This window comes from Gigantopelta aegis, chromosome 6, assembly GCF_016097555.1.
Source record: "Gigantopelta aegis isolate Gae_Host chromosome 6, Gae_host_genome, whole genome shotgun sequence".
Taxonomy (NCBI): Eukaryota; Metazoa; Mollusca; class Gastropoda; order Neomphalida; family Peltospiridae; genus Gigantopelta; species Gigantopelta aegis.
Window position 1 is genome coordinate 60382109 of NC_054704.1, and position 16675 is coordinate 60398783.

General features: G+C 38.0%; 2 protein-coding genes across 3 annotated transcripts in view; both read right to left on the reverse strand.

Moving 5' to 3' along the window:
* Window positions 1–16675, reverse strand: part of LOC121374240 (cell division cycle protein 20 homolog) — a 58378-nt gene that overhangs the window by 28731 nt on the left and 12972 nt on the right. For both annotated transcript variants that reach the window (XM_041501254.1, XM_041501253.1), the window contains exons 2-5: window positions 14410–14665; window positions 12547–12795; window positions 7874–7999; window positions 7401–7597 (exon numbers count right to left, since the gene is read on the reverse strand). In XM_041501254.1, coding sequence (XP_041357188.1) covers window positions 7401–7597; window positions 7874–7999; window positions 12547–12795; window positions 14410–14659 — 822 coding nt within the window. In that variant the 5' untranslated portion in view covers window positions 14660–14665. The remainder of the gene's footprint in view (window positions 1–7400; window positions 7598–7873; window positions 8000–12546; window positions 12796–14409; window positions 14666–16675) is intronic.
* Window positions 3067–5595, reverse strand: LOC121374241 (opioid growth factor receptor-like). The gene is made up of 2 exons (XM_041501255.1): window positions 5421–5595; window positions 3067–5265 (listed from the first exon to the last, which is right to left on the reverse strand). The coding sequence occupies exon 2, from the start codon at window positions 4119–4121 to the stop codon at window positions 3186–3188; it is 936 nt and encodes a 311-aa protein (XP_041357189.1). The 5' UTR covers window positions 4122–5265; window positions 5421–5595; the 3' UTR covers window positions 3067–3185.

Here is a 16675-nt window from a genome sequence, read left to right on the forward strand (position 1 = left end):
TTCAGTGCATTTCTTTTTTTAACTGTTACCATACTCGCCAGACACTTAATTTGATGGTCGCCCAACAGACTACTTGTGTAAAATTATTAGTCACCCTTAGCCAATAAAGGTTGCCACGGGCGACCGCTAATTTTCAACCCGGCAATAATGTGTCTTATATATCGTTGAATATGCATACCAGTCCAAAAGCCTTGCCTAACCTGACTACTGCAGGTGAGATATCTTGCCCGATGTCACGCCAGTTAGCATACTGTACACTCTATACAGTGCATTCCCCAATTCATATTTCCTGCCGTTTTGCATATGACACTCACCGGAAACGATTTAGTAACAGGAAACAAAAGACAACTTAGCTTCCTGTGTCTTTAAAATGAGATTTTTCACTGTAAAATGGCTGGAAATTCTGACTTCAAAAAGTGGTTTTTGGCAAGTATTTTTGCTTGACAACAATGGTGGCACGTCACGGTCATTTTCAGGGATCGATAGCTGATTGTGACAGCTATTTTGATCATAAATTTGATCGTTTTACCAACAATGAAAATCACCATATATTGGGATATGAATCATAGTTCGGGTTTTTTCAAATTCTGGTCAGGAAGCCACTGTTATTGGGAATGAATGGACATAAATACTGGCCACAAATGCCCGTAAGTTAACGCAACTTTTTCAATTTTTTTACCTAATTTTAATCAACAATAACTGATCTAAAATAACTAAAAACTTAGAAAAATACACGAAAATAATACCAATTCAAATATGAACTTTATATTATGTATTTATAAAACATTTAAGTGAATATATGTGAGTAAAAATTATAAACTTGTACCCACTCAACGTGGTTTTTGTCAAAAATTAATCCAGTAGTCTAAAGGTTAATCATTCCTTTAAACTCACAAAAATTGAGTAAGTTAATATGGACAGATGACTGTCAGCAAGCATTCAATTAGCTTAAATCAGCTTTAACTAGTCCAGATTTTAGACACAGACGGCTCCAATTTTTTGATAGGTGCCTGCCTTTCCCAAATAATAATTTGACAGGAAAAAGTAATTAGCTATGCTAGTCGATAACTTAATAAAGTGGAAAGAACTTATGAGATAAAGAATTATTAGCTGTTCAATATTTCATAGGGTATTTTAAACATTATTTGTTTGGATGTAAAGTATTTAGTAAAGTTTGTTTTATTTAACGACGCCACTAGAGCACATTGATTTTTTATCTTATCATCAGCTATTGGACATCAAACATATGGTCATTCTGACACCGTTTTTTAGAGGAAACCCGCTGTTGCCACATAGGCTAATCTTTTATGACAGGCAGCAAGGAATCTTTTATTTGCGCTTCCCACAGGCAGGATAGCATAAACCATGGCCTTTGTTGAACCAGTTATGGATCACTGGTTGGTGCAAGTGGTTTACACCTATCCATTGAGCCTTGCGGAGCACTCACTCAGGGTTTGGAGTCGGTATCTGGATTAAAAATCCCATGCCTCGACTGGGATCCGAACCCAGTACCTACCAGCCTGTATACCAATGGCCTAACCACGACGCCACCAAAGCCGGTTTTGTTTGGATGCAATTTTGTAGTAAAGACATATCACCATGAACTAAGATGACTGCTGAACTTTAAAAATCCAAAGGGAAGAGTAGTCAGATGTATTGACATACTGTCAGAATACTATTCAGGGCTCACCCTGGGTGAAAAATGCCTTTAGCCAAAAATTTAGCCAATTATGATTTTCATTAGCCAAAATCAAAAGTCTTTAGCCAAATCTAAATTGATCTAAAATACTCAAATTTAGTATATTTTCAATGTTTCTTATAACAAAATACAACGATGCCATTTGGATCAAATATCATTTAATTTTATTCATATTTTAATTTTCATATACATAAAACCAGTCATCACTGCAGCGATACTGTGTACAACATAAATTCAATCAGCACTATCAGTCAATTGTTTTAAGGTCCATTTTAATTATCATGTTGATTCAGTTTCTCCATCACATACATATACATAAATAATAACAGGAAGCACAATAATAAATACACATTCTGTAAACACAAAATCCAAAACAATATACATTGTACATTAATAGCACAAACTAAAACACCTATGGTAGCACTATTTCAGTCATTAATTTTTACTGTTTAAGTGTCACTTTCTCTTTCATTATCAATTAATACTTCTGTGTTAGAATTCTGCGGTTTTTTTGTCCACTCCATTTATCAAATGCCATGTTGTAGTTAAACTGCTCATTTAGTGTTTTGTCTGTTGATATCCGTATGAGATGTTCCAGAGTTTGAGTGGAGAGGCTGTTTCGTAAATCTGTTTTTATAATGTTTTGTCGACTGAAGCCTCTCTCACAGTCCACTGTGGACACTGGTACCACTGTCAGCCTCTGGGCAACCTTACACACTCTAGGATATGTGGCCCTGTTCTGGACTGCCAACTGCAGTGTTTGCTGTACAGACTGAAACATTTTATTTTCATTTATTTGTATTTTAGCAAATGCCAAAAAACTCTGTATCTCACTCTTTGCCACACCTACTGGCCCATCCCCACACCTGCCCAAATATTTGGAAACGTCTGTGGTGCAGTCATCTAACAGCTCCTCCTTACCAACAATGAGCAATGGTTCAAACAGCTTGGTTACGGGCAACTCATTTTACATGCCCCTATCCACGAAGGTTCAGGCACGCCCACCACGGATTTAGCCTCTGACTTCGCCAGTGACTAACTCCGGAGCAGGAGGGGGGGGGGGGGGGGGGGGTAAGTTTGAGGTGGGCGGAATTTGGAGTAAAGCCATTTAGTAAGGTCAACGCGAGCGCGGACCAAATAGCAGACACTTCGTAAACTTGAAGTACACCGAGTGGGAGCCGTGCTCTGATTGGCTGAATTTCGATTCCTCGGTGAAGCCTGTATTTTACCTAAGTCTACAAAGAGTAACTGCATCCAAAACATGTCCGGACTCTAAAATTTAACCCAAAATAGTTAAGACTGCTCAGCCAAAAGGTTTTTAAGGTGATTTTGAGCAATTGAACGGGCGCCAAAATAAAATGTGTTAGACTACTTATAAAAAAATAAACATAAGAATTTTGAACTGCTTCCAAAACGTTTAAAGTCTAACTAGCCCAAAAAAAGAGGTTGTTACCTGTCCTAGGAAAGGTTGTTAGCGGGGATGTCGTCACGGAGAGGCGATGAATAGGGACGAGTCCAGATGGGTGAGGGCGTACCGGTTTGCGGACTTGGCGATGCTCTCGGTGATTGGACGGTAAACGGTCTTGATGACGCGGTGGATGGTCGGGTTGTCCATTTCATCGAGAAACATCCCTTGGTTGAAAAGTCCCTTCCAGGGAACGGTAAGGCAGATCCCTCGCCCATCGTTTATCGTGATCCTACGCACCGAGAACTCTCCTTCGGTTCGTGGCAGAGGTTGATACGACTCAGGGGTCGGTCCACAAAGGAGTTGACGGACATCCCCAATGTTAGTCTTCACCAGCCTCGAGTAGCGTGTTGGTAGCTTGCCGGCCTGCAGTGACCAAGGTTGTTCGGCGGGCTGGTCGTTCGCTGGAGATGAAGTAGGTGGGGGCGGTTGTGTCGGCGGACTTGGCTTGGCTGGTTGGTCGCCTGGTGACACCATCGCCTTTCGTTTTCCAACGACCACAAGACGGGCCTGGGATTCTACAGCTCCACTCTTCCTGGGTGGGGGTGGCATCGCTGGAATCCCGGGGGTTGAAGTAGTCGGAGTTGTAGGTGGCGATTCCATCTGGGCCTGGTTAAAGACCGTGTCCGCCACTGGCGAGTCGTCAACTGGATCCTGCAAAGCTGGAACAGCTGGCCTCACTGGTGTTGACTTGGGCTTGGGGGGTACAACGGGAAAAGTCGCCGCCGGTAGTTGAGCTACCGGTTTTGACCTCCCCCGGTCCGCCCCTGGCGCGTCCGTCTTCCTCCTCCTTCTCCTCCTAGTTGGTTTCTTTACCGGGTCACCGTACACCAAAGTCACGGTTGCCCGTGACCCGGTGTACGCGACGCGGTACTCCAATAACACTCCATACGTTGTTATGAGTCCCCCCAGGTGGGGGGGTAACTCCAGAGAGCATGAACATACGTCCTGCTTCATCGTAACAAGAATTGGTTAGAGCTGACAACACCACAGCATCCCCTTTATCTGTGAATCGGTCCTTTAGATTGCCAATCAAATTACCCACAAACTGCTCACATGCTGATTCTGCTTCCTTCCTCTGGTTTATCCCATCCCTGATTGTGTGTCCATTTAACTCAAAGCAGACTAATCCAAGAGTGTTGGTGACTGGAGAGGTAGGTACTGTGGTAAGAAAGTTTGACATATTGGGACCTGACTTACTGTCTGCCAACTTTTCAATTATCTGTACTGTGGAGTGCAACAGTGGGTTTACTTCTGTAAAATTGAGCTCCGATCTTTGGAAGGACTTGCATAGTATAGCCAGGTGTGACAGAATGTCTGCAAGGAAGTGTGCAACATACAGAAATTTGTAAGTCGTAATGGGTTTGTGCATTGACAGGGCCTTTGCACTCCGGTCTTCCATGAATACACTGACTATACTGCTATAGTTATCTACAACAGCTTGAACACTACCTTCAAAACTAAGCCATCTAGTGTGAAATACCTGTTTTAGTCTAGTGCCTGGCTGCTTTTCAATATTTCCTGAATATTTTCTAACTTTGCCATGTTTTTGGGAGATTTGTCAAAATATTTGAACATAGAATTCAAAACTTCCTGAAATTTGACAAGATATCTAACTTTATCAGCTGCTGCCCCACAACCTAAAGCTAATCTGTGAGCAATGCAGTGAGTAGCTAACAGACTTGGCTTTACCTCCCTAAGCCTAGCCACCACCCCAGATTTCACTCCTGTCATAACAGAGGCCCCATCTGTTGAAACCCCAACTTACATCTATGTCTTTCAATTTCAACATCTCTAACAATGCTGTTGTTATACTATCAGCCTTAGCAACATCCAACTGTTTAATGCCTAAAAACTCTGTCTGGGCGGTACATGTACCACAAACAGTTTCTAAAAATCTAATGTACACAATCATGTTCTGATGAACAGAAACATCTGTAGATTCATCAAGCATTAAACTAAACAGTTCAGATTTATTTACTCTTTCAACCAATGAATCTTCAATGACATCGGCTAATGACTTCTGGAGTCCCTGGACACTGCTATTGTGTGTGTAGTTTGTGTGCTCGTCAACATTCAAATCATTCAGCTGAGCTGATCCCTGGATTAAAAAATATTAACAAAATTAAATAACTACATATATGTTTAATATTACTGAATTTGTCACTAAAAAAATAAAATTTTATCTACAAATTATTCCTACAAATGTAATGTATCCATTACCTATATATTATTGTAAATTGCAAATGGATTTACCTGTGCAATACACAGTTTGTTCAATCGAGGAACAAGTGTGTTTGGAAGGTTGTTGATGGCAGCAAAGTGGACATTCCTAATGGCTGACTTTGATTTATTCATGACAATCTCCCTAACTCTGTCCATGTTTACACTCTCTTTCGAGGAACATACGGCTGCTGCATGGCTGTTGTCACCTACAACAACAAAATAATAATAATAATTATTATTATAAAATAATATTACTACTACTACTACTAATATTCAATTACATCTTTTATATATTCAAATTATTTACAAATTAAATACCCCACCCCTGGCAATAAAAAGATAAAATAGAGTTTGCCCCCAAAAAAGTGCATAAAATGGTATCTTTTACAAACAAAATACAACAATACAATCAAATGTTTCACAATTAAAAAAAAAGATATAAGTATTATAACAAAATGGTAGTAAATTTGTAAATAGTTACCTTTTGCCGTTTCATGTTTTGTTATCAAGTCCTTCTTCATAGCACTGCAGCCCATAGTGAAAGTGTTGTTTACTTCAGCTTCAAGGCATACAGTGCAAAACATCTTTTTAAACGAGCATCATATTTTAACCACGATCGGCCAAACATCCAACAATCCCTGAATTTTCGTGTAGCATTAATTGAAGGTCTCGTTACTTCACATGTCGATGTCTTTTCAGAATTATCGCAATCTGCCAAGGATGGCACAGTATTTTCGACACAATCATCAATGTTATTGGGAGATTTAAAGCCAAACGCAGATAGTTTTGCGACTTTTGATAGTTGCCCCCGGTTGTCGAGTTTCCGTTTACTCATGTTAACCTCGCAATAATAGCATAGAAATAAATGTATTTTCCCCGGGACATCTTCATATATACCTAATGAATATGACATCATGGATGTTAAGATTAATAATTGAATCTACTGTTTTTATTTATTTTGAGTTCATCGTGCTTAAATACTCGTAGGGCCGCCTTTTGAAGTTAGCCGCCAAACCAAGGTCACCATACATGTAATCACAAGGCGGCCACGTGCACAGAGCTCACACTATTTTGATCCAACTGTACTGCATGTCGCTGAGCACCGATCTGAATAATCTGTTTTGACAAACTTACCTGATACAATACATGTCACTATGAAATACCACAGCGTTAATTACCCTCTTTCTGGTACTTTAAAATAATAAGTATTGGGGGTTTTCGTAGACCGTTTAAACACGTGCAATGTTTATTGTCAGACGTGACCCGCCGACCATGAACTTGGCTTGGGTATAATCAGCATTGAAGACCTACTTCAAAGGAACACCAGTAATTTACACGGCGTAAATAAAGTCGTTGTTTTAACAATAAATGCTATATTTTGTGATATTATATATTTATATAATAAAATAAAATAAATATTGAAAAAAAAAAATTGCCGTTGACATTTTCATTTGCATATCGTACATATCGAGATTAGCCGACATTTATTGATTTACCGGAAAGTATACCATTATGAAAATTTCGTTTTGAAGTTGTCATTTGCAGTGTAAAAAAAGAAGAAACACGGGGCAAAATGTCTTCAGCCAAAATTTTAGCCATATGCAGATTTAATTAGCCATTTTTGGTAAAAATTAGCCAATGGCTAATTTGGCTACCGACAGCGCGAGCCCTGACTATTTTGAAATTTAGATTAAAAAAAAAACCTGTTCACTGCCCATGTTCTGGGGGCAATAAATCTTTATTAAAAAAAAAAAAAAACCCACACTGCTCACATCAGCTACGTACATTTGTTTATCTCACCTTTTGATTTTATCAAGGCCAAAGAAAAACAGAAGTATTTTTGCATTGTTAAAATTGCATTTGTCTCATCAAGAAATGCATCAACCAGGTCAGATTATTTTACTATAAAATTTCTTTAATATGCCTTCTTGTCGAAAACAGAACATATTCTAACACTGCAATATGGTACTGGTTGCCAACTACAGATTTATTTTAAATGAGTGAACAAACCTCCACGTCCCCACTGCTAGTCCCAACAGCCAAAAAATTTCCTTCCTTAATCCAAGAAACCGCTCCGATGTAATCACCCGGCTGCTCCATCTGCATGAGCTGTTGTATTTCACCATTATTGGCATTCCATAGATAAAGACTACTGCCCAAACATACTGCTAACAGATTGTTCACTGACCAGTCGAGCAGATTCAAATCTAAAATCAAAACCAAATTTAAACCAGAAGAGTTGCATTGTATATGTTTAAGAAAAATACAGTAGTAATTTTTTTTTTATTATCGTTGTGCCTGTGCAGGTGGCATATTTTACATATTGGTACTTGATGTAGTTGTGATACATTTGTTCGTGTCTTGAAAACAATAACAAGAACAGCAATACATTTAGTGGTGTAGTACATTTTAGCTTTAGACTGTATGGCATATACATCTTTGTATGTGGACTGATAAACACACAGGTACATGTGTTCACTTACAATAATCATCCAAGATTTCTGGTGCATCCAAAATCCTCTCAGGTACTTGAGGAACTTGCCGCATGGTTTTTGTTGCACTGTGGCATTTTGATGTACTGTAGAGGACTCGCAGGTTATTGTTTAATCCTATAAAAAGACAAGGTTCACTATGTACTTTAGACAAAAAGAAATTAATTTTTTTTACTAAAGAACTCCTTAACACGTTGACTGCCGACTACGAATACATGTGTCACGGGGATCCTATAATACCCATAACTGAATGAAACACGATTGTCCAAATATCTCTCCTAACTGTATATCTATTAGATCTCTCTGTAACAGGCAGTTATACCCGCTGTGGCTCGTCTAGGTATGATCAGAGATACGATCTTATATAAAGTATATGTAATATAGCACGTTTAGTTCACTAGAAAACACAACAAAAACACAATACACTTTGGAATCTGTATTAACCTACGCTAACAAATGTACTGCCACAGTAGTTAATTAATAACAACAATAATAACAACCCAGAACTGATCACTTAATTAGTTAATCTCTAGGTGTCTAGTTTACACAATATTGTAATCACTTCACTGTGACACAACACCCACACGTGTGATAATTGAGAAACGCTTCCAGGAGAACTTAATTAATAAAGGAATTACAACTCTATTCCTAACTGGTTAATTTTTAATTAACCCTTACTACTCGTTCAATAACGTGTGATAATTGAGAAACGCTTCCAGAAGAACTTAATTAATAAAGGAATTACAACTCTATTCCTAACTGGTTAATTTTTAATTAACCCTTACTACTCATTCAATAACGTGTGATAATTGAGAAACGCTGCCAGGAGAACTTAATTAATAAAGGAATTACAACTCTATTCCTAACTGGTTAATTTTTAATTAACCCTAACTACTCATTCAATAACCTTGTAATACAGACTTAATACTGGTACCTATCACAATAAAGACAATAACCTACAGTTTACCTAGGTCCTCTAGGATGACTGGCTAAGCTTTTATATATATATATATATATATATATATATATATATATATCAGAACGGTGAGCCTACAGTATACTGCGTCAGATGACCGGCAGCACCGTCTAAATAATATTGGTATAATACAGTATTAAAATATTTAAAGTCACATCAATCACATCAAGGTTATACAACAGAGCAGAAATGATATTTACCAAGTCCAAACGGACGAACGTTCCCTGGAAGCCTTCCTATGTTTCTCCCCGATATCTTTAAAATCCTAGCTATTTATTCAAAACTCTCAGAGACAGCGAATATCGCCTGGGGGCACAAGGCAGTACCTCACGTATCATCTGAATTTCCACAGCGACCAAGACGGCATATCTTTCTCTTAGATCGCCAGACTCAATGACGCCAAGTCGCCAAATCACGGTTGTAAAAACCGCACTCGCGGAGGTATTACGTAACTACTGGCCACATGGCTCCGCACCTGGGCTGGGTGTGTATTAGAAGTACAGCTCGACGACCGTCGCGCAAAGGTATCACGTAACAAGTTGCCCACCTGGGCTAAGTGCATTTGGAACTGCACACGGCCTCTAAAACAATTAATATTGCCACAGACGAAAAGAAATTAAGAGCATGTACCGTCACAATATTCGTAAACTGGGCACAACAGATTTTCATAACTACGAGTTTACTCCTAGTAAAGCCAGTGCTAAGTTATAATAAATTAAAGGCATTCAGTCAGATGGTTGACCTAATTAATGACCAAAGTATAATCTGAAAATATATACATTTGACTTGTACCTAAAAGTACTTTATTAAACCATCTACATAACCACCACTTATTATTGATATTTTGTAAAAATAATTGAATTATGTCAACGGTCAATAATTCAGGTGAAAATAATGGCTATTTGGAGAACAGAGGTGTGACATATTATTTTTGAGTCACATGATGGGATCCCCTGAATAACCGCAGTGTCAAAGCGATTTCCTAACTCATGTAATAAGAACACTTGACTGTCCTGTGATGTAGATATAAGTATGATTACTTAGAAATAGCATTTGTGTGTAAATAAACAAAACGCATATTATTATATGGTTTAGCAAATGGGACCTGTCACCATTTTTTTTAATGGCAGTCGACATGTTAAAGCTAACTAATTGGTTAAAGACGATACAATCAAGCCATTTAAAGAAATGTTCTTGGTTCTCATTCCACACAACCCTTTTTTTAAATTTGTTTACAGGCTTCTCATGGTAGAGTTCCAAGATTCAACAAAGCGTACCGGTGAGGTACATGATACGCCCATCAGGAGTTTGATGGAAAACCATAGATATTAATGAATATGTTACGGCTATGATTCAATTGTAATTATGTAAACATTTTACAATGGGTTGGATGAACAGTTTGTTTTGGACCAACTACACTTGATGTTTGATGGTCCTGTATGCAAGATATGATCCAGACAAGGATTTACTGTTATGTGTAGTAGACCGCGAAAAGTACACATGTAGGTCACAGTGACCTAGTAATAGTATGCGACACACCGCTATCCCAAGTTGTTCCTATATGTGATGTTTGATGGTCCTGTATGCATCTGTATGCAAGATATGGTCCGAACAAGAAAAAGTTAACTGACAGACGACAGACAGACGGACGGATAACACGATATCATAATATGACCCATCACAGAAGGGCATATAAAAATTAAAATTGGTTGAATTAAAGCGCTTTGGGTTATATAATATCAAGGTTTGATATCCCACATCAGGCCTCAATGTTTGGATTTTTTTTTAAAGTGCACTGTAGCCTAACATTTTAATTTTAGCAATAAAGTTAATTATTTTAGGCACACCAGAGAATATATTCACTGGCACAACGCACTGAAAGATTAGCATAAAACTGGTCATCTTAACCATCACATGAGCTTGATTTATTTGCTAATTATGCAAGTACAATAAACAGAAGAAAGTTAGTTTCTTTTGTTTAACAACACCACTAGAGCACATTGATTTATTAATCACTGGCTATTGGATGTCAAACATTTGGTATTTACAGAGGCAACCCGCTACATTAGTAGCAAGGATAGCACATACCACGGCCTTTGATATAGCAGTCATGGTGCACTGGCTGGAACGAGAAATAGCCAAACAGGCCCACCAACAGGGATCGATTCCAAGCAGACCACGCATCCAGTGTGCGCTTTACCATTGGGCTATGTCCCGCCCTTATAAACAGAAGAAGACAGTGTGTCAAAATTTAAAAATATTTTACATCCATTAGTCTATGATTAATTAACAAATGTGCTTTAGTTGGGACATAAATATAACCTCTTTTTTTACTTTAATGAACATTTAATTAGACTATACTTAGACATAGATCATGTTGAGCCAACATGTGAAAATGGAGAAATGTAGTACCTGCAACTTTGACAATGAGATTGCACCTTTAATTTAACGATGTCAGATGACAAATTTGTTTTCAATAAATTATGCTAAATATTTTATAGAGGGGAATTTTTTTTATATGTCTGTGTGTGTGTGTGTGTGTGTGTTAAAATTAAATGCATAATAATGATCTATTAATTGGCTTTAATTATTAGAAATGAATGAATGAATGAGCATGACTACTGGATGTCAAACTATTAATTATTAAGCACATGGTTGTAAAGTAGTGGACCAATATAAAAATTAATTGTAGTAAGTTTTATTTATTCTGTTTTCAATAATAAGTTATCAAAAGAAATCCCAATACATATTTTTTTTAATCTGCCTTTCTATCATTTTCAAATTGATTTGGAATTCATAACAATAAACTTGTGGTGCTAACTTTTCCTTGGTTTTCCACCATTATGTAACGCATAGGTGTTTTGGCCATGTGATGTACTGATACCGGCCTCGGTGGCGCAGTGGTTAAGCCATCAGACAACAGGCTGGTAGGTACACGGTTTGCAACCCGGTACCGGCTCCAACCCAGAGCGAGTTCTTAAGGACTCAATGGGTAGGTGTAAGGCCACTACACCCTCTTCTCTTTCACTAACCACTTACCCACTGTCCTGGACAGACAGACCAGATAGCTGATGTGTGTGCCCAGGACAGCATGCTTGAACCTTAATTGGATATAAGCACAAAAATAAGTTGAAATGAAATATAATGAAATGAAATGATGTACTGATGACAACCAATTCCAAGCGTGTTGACATGCCGAGAAGAATAAGTTTGAGAGCGTGCCCCAGTCCAAACATGTAATTTGGATGTACAACTAACAGACTTCGGAGCTCGAGACTGCGTGGCCAAAACAGAGGTCATCTATCTGTATTTATCACTTATGTTTTCCAGTTGCACATAATTTTTAGTCGCGATCATAAGAAATCCAGTTGCATATGTAACCAGTTGGTCGAGAATTTTAAGCCATGCACATGTATGTATTTTCATTTATAATACATTTGTAAATAAAGTCCTGTAAATCCATGATAATATGCCTTTAAAATTATTGTGTACCATATCATGGTTGTCTTGGCTTTTTTTTGGGGGGGGGTTCTGATTTTTCATAATATTTGTTAATATAAATTTAAGCTTCAATGTAACTTATGTTGGAAGTACAATCACAAAAAATCCTAAAATTACACACATGCAAACAATATACAGTAAACGTTGTACAGAGGTAATGAAGGAAGACACAAACAACCAAATTAACCTTCAGGAGCTGACGGTGCTTTTGCTTTGTAGGCAATTATCTTGGAATCAAGGATGTCACCATTGAGGTTGCCGTTCATAACACGCTGGAACTCTTGCTGTGATGGGCTTAATAATTGGTCGTCATCATCAGATTCAACACCCAGCTTGTAGTGCCCCATCTCAAACTGTGTACTGCTCCGGTTGGGAATAAACCGATCACCTGCATTGGGCGTCTTCGGACCCTTACTGCTTGGAGTTCTTAACTTTCCTAATGCATGTTCAAATAAAAGAGTTTATTACATTTAAAACAATCATCAATAAAAAATGTCAGACGTATATATGTTTGAATTACTGCCAGAGGTACAGATACCTGCATGCAGGGAACATTTTGTTCAGTATTGTGTTACAATTTGCTAAGCCAGTTTCAGACATCACTACACAATTAAAAAAAATTAAACATTTACATTTGCATCATCTACACAAATTTTGATTAGTGCAATTTTTCACTCGCCTAAGCATTTTGAGGGGTGCAATTTTTCACTCGCCATGGTTTTTCAAAAGCCAAAGACTGAAGCAGGTTATAAACAATAATGCAAGGCAGTCAACACTCCTAAGAGGGTACTGGGGCATGCATCCCCGGAACATTTTGAAAATATAATGGCCTGAAAGACGATTTCCTGGCATCCGAGTTAAAAAAATTAATCCTTTTCTAATTGTCAGCTAAGATAATTTTAAGGTTGTTTTAGGTTGCTGCTGTTGTTTTTTCTTGGGGGGTTTTGAGCGGCGGATGCCAGTTACAAAACGCTAGTGAAAAGCAGCACATCATGGCAGATTACTTCTTTAAATTGTGCATGGTGTAGGTTTTTATTAATTGTTTTGTTGACTTTGGTTATTAAAAAGCTGTCATAAATTGTTCACCGTAAAGAATATTTGGAGTACATTGTCCAACATATCGAATACCTTTGCAATTTAAGAACAGATTGTACTTCACACAAAATATCGAATTATGCTGTATATAGTATTATTAATCATTTGTTAAAAATGTGTACAAGGAAAAAACATTTCTACCATTCTTTTTTGTTTATTTTATGTTAAGTCTTCGGCTGTAGGCTACGGCTAAATTTTACATTGAAATAAATCATTCGTTAATTTTCGGAAGTATTTTTCATCCTTGACTTCGTATTATTTAATATTGTGTTTAAATGATGCAGACTTAACAACACCTGCCTTATTGGAATGTGCCAACAAATATGCCGCTGTCACTTGTTTGGCTGGCAGGTATTAATATGCCAGTTACATGAGGGTGCATGCATGGACGGCCATAGGGTTTTACGTGCACATTCAGAACAAGCTGTTGCGGTGCACGCGCATGCCGCGAGATCAAAACAGACCAACGGTGATGAAGATAACATAAGTGGATAGCATAACCGCGGCCATGTTGGAATCGTCGAAATCGTGGTTGGTTATAAAGTCCGGACTACTGGGCAAGCATAAAATCCAGATTGCTGGGTTGGTATACAACCCGGACTGCTGGGGTGAAACGTAGTAAATTTTGACAAAACCCGGATCAAAATCAGGCAGTGCAAAAATCTGGAGGATTCTCATCTATGCTATATGTACTATTAATATCATTATCATATAAAGACTGTCCTATATTAAAAGTTGTTAAATACTTAATACAGTAAAGTACTCTTACAACGAACTGGAAGGGACCATAATACTTAGTTTGTTATAGCAGTAGTTGGTTGGACACATTTGCACAAGTTTGGTTAATAATTAATGTATAGGAAGATAAAACGGAACTTTACAATCAGTTCATTCTATGCAGATACTTCGTTCTAGGCATGTTCGTTATAAGTATACTTTACTGTATGTAACTCACCTGCAGATTTGGGCGTTTTCTTCCCAGAATGGGATGCTGTTGATGGAGTCTTGGTCTGTCCAGCTGAACGATTGGCAGTTTTCACGGGTGTTTTCGTTGATGAACTGGCATTTAGTGAACTGTTGTTTGCCGATCCACTGCAATCTGCCTCCAATGCCTTTCTCTGCCATCTCATCAACGGCCCACGGGTCAGAGGAACATCCATTCTTAAAGCATTATTGACATCAGTTTCCAGCAAAAAATGTGACATTTTTACCTGTAATATGAAAGATGTAATTCCTTTAATTAAATTTTTGAATGTAGAATTTTAGTATCATTAAAGTATTTTTTTAACAGGTAGCCACTAGCTGGCAGCAAGAAATCGATAAAATTGATTTCTACAAATACTTATCAATATAAATCTACCTCATTTCTACAAAAACCTGTTTATTTTTAGTACTCTCAGATAACTTACTCCTGGCTGACACTGTTACTGTGAACAAAAGTCCATTTGGGATTAATTTAAGAATTAAAAGCAATAATTTTTTGGTTCATGCATGTATGAACCAAAAAATCAATGTGCACACTGTATGACTCCGCGAAGAATAAGACTTAAGGGGCACAGACATAACATTAAATATAATAAGATAGCCAAAACTGCACAGGTAGCGCCCCAAGTTAATATTCCAGGTTACACTCTCCTTCAAAGAATTGCTTTAACCTGGCTAAATTGATTACACCTTTTTATACCTGTGATTTTACTGCTTCCCTCATATTCCTGAAGAAGTCTGTAGTTACATAGACGAAACGTCAAGTTTCATCATCTTTTAACTTTGTTTTAAAGTGTATTGTTTTTAGACACAGACTTTTGGTTTTAAATTAATTATATACAGCCTTTTTACAATGAAGAGACCAAATCATGATTCAGTATGTTATGCCATCCTACAATGAAATATTGTGGTTTGTGTTGATACTTATGGGTCACACCTAAAGGGCCTGTTACACGATACGATAGAATCACTCATACCAGTCAATCACACAAGTCAATTGGACTGACTGAATCGGATATGTTGCCACACAGTACTTGTCAATCGTATGAAACGTGACGTCAGTAAAAAACATCCTTGCTGTAAATATGGTAAACAATGTCATGTATTGATAAGAAGGCAGCTGTCGTAACGTTTGTCTTTATATAAATGACTGGACACACACCACAAAGAGTTGTGTCCCTGATACAAGTTACAACTCTATGAGCTGCTGGGTCTGTGCCAATAACAAGCAAACAGTTTTCTGCCATTACACTCAGAATGTCGAGGTTATCTGTGCTATGATCTGATTGGTCAACGTCCCCAAACGTCCGATTCAATCGTATGAAAACACATTACGATTTGCTTGTTGGCATTCCAATCCAATCCAATATTTATTTACATGCTCCTATACCACTAGGGTTTCAAGCATGTCTGTCACGGGCCCATCCTCTGGATAGCCAGCAGGAGTGGTCCGGGACAGAAATATAGGGGCAATTTTAAACTTTACTCCAAAAATATTTGAGGGGACATTACCAATTTATTTGTGCATTTTCAAGCATAAAATACCTATTTCTAAAAATTTAGCCACATTTTTAGCCGGGCGGTCTAAACTTAAACAACTCTACATCTATATCTTCTTATTTAACCCTAAGGGAATTAAGGGTGAGGTTCTTCTCTAGACTAATCCGCCACACGGAAAATTATATCATTTGAGGGAGGTGCCATGTCGGTATTGGGAATCTAAGTGTGGCAGGCAGGAGGGGGCCGAGGCCCAGGGGAGGGGGGGCCGGAGCCCCCCGGACAAACCTTAAACTCTCCTACTGCCAAACCGCCTACGCCTACGCCTACCTCCTACCCTCCGGTGGTCTCCCGCCCCCCACCCCCACCCCCCCCCACCGTCCCAACTGCGATGCCCTCCACCAGCACGGCCCTCGTATAGTTGGTTTAAATTTATTTATTGGTTATATATACGTTGGCATTCCAATCAAGAGTGACTCATATGTGTAGCAGGGCCTTAAAGGGGCATACCCTAGTTTTTAAATACTAACGCATATTTTTGACTATTATAACTGATTTTGATAACTTAAATCATATTTTACTTAGATTTTATTGTTTAGATTATCAATTCCGTACATTCAAAGTGTTATTGGTCATCCTGGTGTTTTTAATATCACAAAATTCATTTTTTATATTTTTAAAAACGCACGTGTGCGTCTGAGAAGTAACACGTATGGAGTCGAGTTTTAGTCTGTTTTTAG